The following is an 8,843-nucleotide window of genomic DNA, read 5'->3' on the forward strand; positions in this document are numbered from 1 at the left end:
GGAGTTCTGAAATCCGACAAAAAGTTAACAACTGGATAAAGATAACTTACTTCATCGGTGCCTGAAATGTGTTCTCTTTGGCGGCCATTTTAAAATTTGTGGTCAGCGTGAAGTCTGGAACCAAGATCTCTCCCTCATCCTCAGGGTCTTCTCGTTTTCCAATGAGAAGACTTTGGGGACGAGGTTGAAAGCTCTCTTCGCCTCGGATTTTCCGCAAGTTTTCGAATTTCTAACCGTCCGTGCATCTTCATAATTTCTCGGTTACTGTCCTCTCATTCACCCCAAAATTTAAAATTAAAAAATGTTGTTCGTACTTTACGATTGTATTTGATCACGTCATTTCAGCATTTTTGAACGACGCACGTCAACGCAGCCGGAATTGGGACTTTTTCCCTGTCTGGTCTGAAACAGAATCCGGGCCTACTGGAAAAGCCGGGCGGCACAAATCACTAAGAATTCCGAGGGGTATCCCTTCCCCCGGGGTAATTATAAGCAGAAATCGTTTACCTGGCTTTAGTTTTACTCCATATATTTCTGTTCTCACACAGAACCTGTTGTGACTTGTTTGGCCAATGAATCTCAGCGTTTTCGCTAAAACACCTTCATAGAGGATGTTTTTATTCTCTGTATTTCTGTTGTTGTTACCTGTGAAAGTCTAACCACAATACAACAGTTCAGCCATATTAAACCTTCAAAATAGATACAGTCAATCTATTACATTTCAAAATAGGGAAAATAAGTACGCACCTATATTTACCCAGGGTTTTTAAAAGAACAACATAGCTATTTTCCATATAGATTGCGTCAAGAACCAGGAAAGTTTGAAATTGTCAGTTTCACAGAATTATAGTGCTTTTATCAAATTGTCCTTTCTATTACTCATGTCAATTTCATTAGTGCCGCAATCAACATCATTATTATTGTCATTAGGCTAAAGAACGAACCATTTCTTCTAATGGAGTTTTGACTTTCATGACTAAGGTAATAAAACGTAACAGATAAACTCTTTTCATTTACATTTCGAAAGAGTTCCTCGTTTTGTTAAAGTCAAAGGTTTTCAGTTTAATTGTTTATGAGTCAAATTTTCTTTTTGTCCTTAAGTTCTGCAATATGTGTAAAATATGTAACCGAATTTTACAGGTCAATAATCTTGCAACATCTAAGTTGCAGTATGAGGTCAAAACGAAGTATCGACTAATTTCTAGAAAGTTCTCGTGCATGACGTTATTTCACCCGAGCGTTCGCTTAACCAACCAAAAGCCACGCGCGTTTGTATATATCCGTTCGATAAACCAATGAAATGGCTCTATTTTCGTTCGTTTGTTGTTTCTGTTTTTTTTCGCGAGTTTTCATTTCAAGTTCATACGAAAATCATTCTGTTCGGTTTGTGGTTGTTATCGGTTTTGTTGTTGTTCTTGTTTTTTATACAAGAGTTGGCATAGATAAAGTGGAAGGAATGCAGAAACTTACCTTATTTTCACCATCTTCCTTATAATCTTTCCAGGTTGTTCCATCCGTTGATACATGGATTGTGTAGGTCTCTATCCACTGATCTGCATTTGGATTTCCTTGTGTTGACACAGCACAGACAATATGGATGGTTTCCAGGTCTATTTGTAAATAAGGTTTAGCATCTCCTGTAGACGCACACCATGCTTTTTTTTCGTTCAAACGTCCATTCTTGGCTTCTGATATCTCAGAGGAGGCGATTATATTGTTATCTGGGATTTTACCACTTCCAATTCCAAGATCCAAATCGATACAGTCTCCTTGAACCCCCCCCCCCCCCCCCAAAAAAAAAAACAGAAAATAAATGAATAAGTTTTTCACTCTCATTCTATGTGTACCGTAAACTGCCGTTTCTGAGCCCCCTCTCCCACTTATAAGACCCCCTCCCCCCCTCCCAGTTATAAGGCTCATTTACCTGTAAATCAAAAAAAATTCATCCGACTTTCCCTTCCCGCGGATATCAGCCCCCATCTGCCATCTTGATCCGCCATTGTTGCCAATTTATCCAGATTTAGTATATACTAAAACAGTGGATAGTGTTTTTCACGCGCTTTGATTGGCTACTCAATCAGTGAATATCCTGCACTATTCACTGACTCACCTGCAGTTCCTCCGAGCGAGCAAAAATGCCTTCCCGGTTTGCTGCCGTAAGAAACTAAGAAATTTCACAACTAATCAAGCAAGCTATTCCCAAAATACATAAGGTGACGAAGTTCGGTTTGGAAGTTTTAACAGGTAAAGCCTTGTCTTTTTGACTTGAATTTATCGATAAAACCGGTGAAAAAGTTTTTTGTTTACAAATGCAAATTAAGCTAAAGTCTTGCGTTACTTTATCTAGTTGACTTGTTCATAAATAAGCTTAAAACTAAATTTAATAATCTTTTTTACAGAATGATTTTAAATACAAAAAGAATTCACAACTCCCTTTGAAGAAACTTTCCCGCAAGAGCTAAACAAACGCCTTCAAAAGTTTTATTTGTCGCCAAGAAAAAGTGATGACCACGGCCGTTCCGTCATCGCGCGCCAAAATTGTAATCGTTGGCAGCAGTAAATGAGTTAAAAATCATGATTTTTTTGCTCAATTATCTCACTGTTTTAGTATATACTAAAACAATTATTCACCTCAGTGTTGGTGGCTAGAAGTGAATATTTACGTCGCCGCTTCGCGGCGTCGGTAAATATCCTACTATCCACCTCCACTTCGGTGAATAATTGTTATATATTTCATTTTAAATAAAACCGGTATAAATCGATTTAGTATATACTAAAACAGTGGATAGTGTTTTTCGCGCGCTTTGATTGGCTACTCAATCAGTGAATATCCTGCACTATTCACTGATTCACCTCCAGTTCCTCCGAGCGAGAGAAGCCAAACTCGCGTAAGTTGCAAAATGCCTTCCCGGTTTGCTGCCGTAACAAACAAAGAAATTTCACAACTAATCAAGCAAGGTGTTTCCGAAATACACGAAGAAAGTGACGAAGCTCGGGGTGGAAGTTTTCACAGGTAAAGCTTTGTCTTTTTGACTTGAATTTATCGATAAAACTAGCGAAAAAGGTCTGTTGTTTACAAATGCAAATTAAGTTTAAGTCTTGCGTTACTTTTTTTAGTTGACTTGTTCGTAAATAAGCTTAAAACTAAATCTAATAATCCTTTTTACAGAATGATTTTAAATACAAAAAGAATTCACAATTCGTTTTGAGGAAATTTCCCCGCAAGAGCTAAACAAATGCCTTTAAAAGTTTTATTTGCCGGCAAGAAAAAACGACGACAGCGGCCGTTCGGTCATTGCGCGCCAAAATTGTAATCGTTGCAGGCAACAGTAAATGAGTTAAAAATCATCATTTTTGGGCTCAATTATCTCACTGTTTTAGTATATACTAAAACAATTATTCACCTCAGTGTCGGTTGCTAGTGATGGATATTTACCTCGCCGCTAATGCGGCTTCGGTAAATATCCATCACTAGCCACCTCCACTTCGGTGAATAATTGTTATGTAATCATGATAAAAATGTGATCTGTGTATAAAAGGATCCTAAGAAGGCAAAAAAATCCACAAGTTATTTATTTCCGAGATAAATTAATACTTACTGCTGAAAATCAGTGAACCAACACATGCTATTTGGTCATTTTCAGTTCTTTCAGTTTTTTTTCTCAATTAATTTTTTAGTGAAAAGCCTGGATTACATTAACATTTATAATAAATTTAATCTGAAAATAATGCTAAATTAAGGTACTACAAAATCAATAAGTAAAAAAGGTAATAACACTTTTTTTTACAGAAAAACAAAATGCAAAAATTTGAAAAAGGTGGTTACGACAAAATTCGAATGCCTTGTACACGCCAAGGCGACTTTTAAAATGTTCTTAGAAAAATTCTAAGAAAAGTTGCTTACTATAGCGGTTATAGCTTATAAACGTTTTTTAGGCAATTCAACTTTTTAGTCAGAGGGGCGCCTTAATAGTAAGTCCCGCCGGGTAAATGCCTAAATATAGTCTTAAAAAACAAAACGGGATCATTATTTTTAGAATTGAATTGCGTAATGCAAAAAAAAGTTTTAGCTTTTTGAAAAGAAACCAAGTAGCGTGACATAACCCCTTTCAAGGTACATTTTGTCAAGATTCATTTAAGAACAAATCTTATCTTCATGCCATGATCCCTTATGTAAATTCCAAAGTTAAAAATGTTTTATTAAAATTAACCTCTTTGAGGAGAGATATTTTTGCTTAAATAAAGGTAATTTAATATCGTTAATTACAGCGCGGTACAATTTACTTAATCTGCTCTGTTAGTAAAGACATAAAAGCCTGAGCAAGGCTTCAAAAGAGAGTAAAAAATCAATGAAGTGTTACTCAATAGTGACGTCCTTAATATTTGCATACCTATTTTGGTTCGGATAGGGAAATTTATGGTACTAAATTATCGTTACGGAAACAAACAAAGTTAGCTGAGAATGTTTGTGCACAATATACAGCTATTTCGAGAAAGGTTGTCGGAAAAAGTGCACGCGACAGTCCCGAAAGGCATTGTGGGTGGTTTTACGTTCACTGTTCTGTAAAGAAATTTGAAATCATTGGTACGAAAGGCCGTGGAATTGTGTTTGCAAGTGCTAAAGGAAGGCAACAAAAGTAGGTTCGACAGGTACAGTCGTCAGAAACAGTGTATTGATCATATCCAATATTACCTTTCGGGATTGTCGCGCGCAGTTTTTTCCGACAACTTTTCTCGAAATAGCTGTATATTGTATAGAACTACAGTATGTTGCCCAGTATCCGGACGGTACCAGTATCTGGACACTTAAAACAAAAACTCAGTTTTTGAGGCGCCTTTTTCAGTTATCGGTAAACGAAGTATTTCGAATGAAAGCTGAACATTTCAGCTTTAAGATGACGGTTTTGGCGAGTTGAAAGCTTGCGAAACAAGCGCAGAAGACGCCGTTCTGTTCAGGTGAGTAGACTGTTCATGGCTAATATTTACGCTGTTTATTGGGCAGTAAAATTAGTGCTGCTCAGAAAAGGGTAGGTAATATGTGATATTTTCAAAGAAATGGTTTTATATTTAACGTGAAGATACTTAAAGAAAACAGGTCCTCAGAAAGTTTATTAATCCTTTTGAAATTCGATTTGTTTAGAATAACGGAGCCCAGAAACATTCACTAAGTATTGATACCAGGTGCCCAGTATCCGGACAGTTTTTTCTTTGCTGTACAGAATCGATGAATTAGCTGTGTACATTATCCGGATAAGATTTATTTCACATCTATAACTATAATTAAAGCTTAGGATATATGATATAGTCGTAAAATGTAATTCTACTCAACTCCGTAGGGAAATTTTCTTCACTCATTCGGAGGCGACTTGATTTCGAGTGCGCCGCTTGACTGCATTTTTTATATGTAACCGAAAGCGTCGGAGTTGAACCTGGAATTCTCATACGTTCCCTAGTTGTGACTGCTAGAATAGGGTTGCAACGGTCTGAAAAATGTCACAAAGGGATTGAGAGATGTGAAAGAAGGAGGAATTAGTGCTAGAAAAGCAGGCTTATTGTAGGGTCTGTAGGGACTGAGCATGAAGAAATCAACACTACAGATCAGACTAAATAGGAGAGTGACCTTTCACATTCGCACTGACGTCCCTTCCCCAAGCTCTTTTTTAAATAAAAAATGAAGAAAAAACGTCGTTTGCAGATTGGCTAATTGAGCTAACAAACCGCGGCTTCGGCATGTCCACGGATGCCTTCCTTAAATCAGTGAAAAAGTTCCTAGACAAGGAAGTAAGAATTATGCCATTTAACAACCGCTCGCGTTCCCCACCATACACCATGCAGTCATTTGTTATTTTTTATTTCACGATGCTAGGTTATAATTTTTGAATCGATTTCCAGACTACTTTGCAAGTGCAAGAGAAGCTTATAAGTCGCTTGCCTGTCGAAATTTATGTACAATTACGTTGTTATTGTTGTGTCGGATACTGGGCCAGCTGTCCGGATACTGGGCAACATAGGGGCTCTGCAAAAATTTTAATTTCGCGATAGAAACAAAGGCAAAAAAGTTAAACTGTCTTTCGTCATATTAAGGACTAAATAGATTTTCTCTGGGCCAAATGTCAGAGCTCTTGCGACTAACAAAGGAAAGTTATTGCAATGTTAAACTGAAGTGTCCGGATACTGGGCAACATACTGTATTGTGTATTGCCACTTAATTTTTGATTTACAGTTGACTCCCGATAACTCGAACCCTCGATAGCTCGAACTGCCGCTAACTCGAACCAATTTTCGTTTCTCCTCGGGTCATTTTCTATACAATTTTACCCTCGATAACTCGAACCATGTTTTGAGCGCCTAAAAAGTCGGGAAAAACAGTGTACTGGTGTCCGAAACACTGGATTTTGAAGTCTCATTGACGTGTTGCAGATATAGTTCACTAGTGGAGGTTGATGTTGTTTCTCACAAATCTAACGTGAAACAGTTTTACTTCTCAAAACAGTAAAACACAGGCTCTATTTCGACTATGTTTTCTTATGTTATATGTTGTGATTTATAATCTGAAAGTATCTTTCAATTTTCACTTAACATTTCTACAATAAAATGTGATTAAAATGTTCACTGTAAAGTAAAAACTGTTTTTCACCTTACTTCCGACTATTTTCTTCGAGCTCCCGATAACTGGAACTCCCGATAACTCAAACTTTTTTCGATTTCCCTTGAAGGTCCGAGTTATCGGGAGTCAACTGTATCTCAGGAATTTAGAAATGAACTAACAAGGGAAGCTCATTTATGTTAAAGTATTCTTAGAAAGTGCTTATACGAAACTAATAAAAGAATTTAGAGCTGTGCTCTTGATTGCATTTCGATCGGCATTGCTGCTTGTGATGGATCATAAAAATTCTAAGTAAATAAGCGCTCAGTGTGAAAATGATAGACATGGCACGCCAGTCTGTCAGTTCGAGAAAATTAACCAATGAACGATAGCCAATGAACCACTCCGAAGTAACAAACAAAACGAAACTGCTTACTCACGATGCAACAGGAAGTAACTACGTAGATTTTTTTTATTATAGAAGCTGAAACTGAAGTAAAGCAGCAGTTCGCCTACTTCTGAAGCTTCCCAACAGCAAACAAAGAATTACACGTTTTGTTCATCGATACAGTACAAATCTAACAAGTCACTAAAGAAGCGGGACCGGCTTGGTGTTTTTAAGTGTAGCAGGAAGCAATATCTAGCTAATCTTGATTATGCTATTGTCGATGTATACCTTATTACAGGAAATTAACGCTCCATGAAATTAAGGTATTGGAAATCAACGCGAATTTAATGGAAATCGACTTTCGAATAAAGAAAATTAACGCGAAAGAGGAGGTAGAATTTCATAATAGAGGAAATTAACGCGATTAAGACACAGTTGGTGGTGACAACTAGAATGGATGCAAAATTGGATGTAAATGGAAAGAAAGAAAGCTTGTGGTTAATGTTTTTTAGGTGTCAAGAATGTCTGGACAGGTTCCAAAATTGGGGTTAAAATACTGGAAATTAAGAGCGCGGAAATTAACGCTGCATTCAATTAACGTCGCGGAAATTATCGCTCAACAAAATTAACACGACTTAAATTACGGTAACTCGAATTTTAACGATTCGCGTAATTTCATGGAGCGTTCATTTCCTATAATAAGGTATGGTTGATAGTACAATCTAGTAGATTTACTTACAATAGAAGATTAATTAAATTTAATAAAAAATAATGGCAAGCTGGGAAGCTAAATTAACCAGTTGGTTTTCTTGTTAGCTCCCTGAAACGTATGTTTACGTGAAGTCTAACCTGCGTAGCAAGCGTTTCCATTTGGTTTCGGAGCAAACAAAGACCGTGGAAAGGGATTTTCGGTTTTGATCGCGCGACAAATGAAACGAGAACTCGCTCTTTTACTTGCGCCAATTTTCGTGCGATCTTTGACTCTTGTTCCTCATTCTTTGCTCTGAACCGCACAGAAACGCTTGCTACGCAGGCTACGTGAAGTCAAGCCAAAGCGCACAAAAAAGACCATTTATCAGGGACACCCAACAAGAATAAAGTTCAAAACCACTTAAACATAGCATTGTTAAACTATTTAAGTATATAAACGGTAGATAAAGGCATATTTTTATCCCCTAAAAATGTTTCATCTGTTCGGATTTCCTAGCTGAAAGTCTAGTGATCCGAAAATTATAGGGATCAAAACTTAGCTTTTCGAAAATTTCGGCCAGAAAAAAGGCTCCCGAAAATTCCAGGTGACCTTTTTAGGGTAAAAATCCGTTAAAAATGGGTAATTATACCATTTTCTAGATGTTCGAAAATCTTATGAGAAGCAGGCAAGCAAGATATTTTACAACAAATGTTCCGAAAATTCTAGATCTTAAATCGTCTTCCGAACAGATATTTTCCGAAAATTGACGTTGGGTGCCCCTGATATATGGCTTGTAGATAGCTCGTAGCGGATAACACTGGCCTACCTGATACCAAACAGACGAGAAATAAGAGAAGTATCACCCGGAAATACAGCGCTAGATAACCCGACGCCATGTTAGTGTGTTTTCGCTTCGCCCTCTGAAAGTGATATCAGCTACTCGTGCATAGTGTTTCGCTTGGTTAACTTTTTCCTTTTGTTTCATTGTATCCGATTATCCGCCCCGCTGGAAAACAAGTTTCGTCAGCCCCTTAGGCACGCAGTTGATAAATAATCCGCGGAAAAAACGTAGGCCTAAATGAAAACAAAGTAAGGATACGTAGCTTCAAGAGGGAATGATCTAAGAGAGCGAATCCCTGTGCCCCATGATAATTTTTTTAAATCTATTTAAAGTTCCC

At 37.3% G+C, this 8,843-nt stretch overlaps 1 protein-coding gene across 1 annotated transcript in view; it reads right to left on the reverse strand.

The window, feature by feature from the left end:
- LOC140953771 (uncharacterized) overlaps nt 1-8,580 on the reverse strand; it is a 29,867-nt gene extending 21,287 nt beyond the window's left edge. Inside the window, exons 1-3 of the mRNA XM_073403161.1 lie at nt 8,492-8,580; nt 1,471-1,769; nt 508-655 (exon numbers count right to left, since the gene is read on the reverse strand). Of these exons, the coding sequence (XP_073259262.1) occupies nt 508-655; nt 1,471-1,769; nt 8,492-8,561 (517 nt within the window). The 5' untranslated portion in view covers nt 8,562-8,580. The remainder of the gene's footprint in view (nt 1-507; nt 656-1,470; nt 1,770-8,491) is intronic.
- Nucleotides 8,581-8,843: the final 263 nt, after the last annotated feature.

This window comes from Porites lutea, chromosome 12 (genome assembly GCF_958299795.1).
Source record: "Porites lutea chromosome 12, jaPorLute2.1, whole genome shotgun sequence".
Taxonomy (NCBI): domain Eukaryota; kingdom Metazoa; phylum Cnidaria; class Anthozoa; order Scleractinia; family Poritidae; genus Porites; species Porites lutea.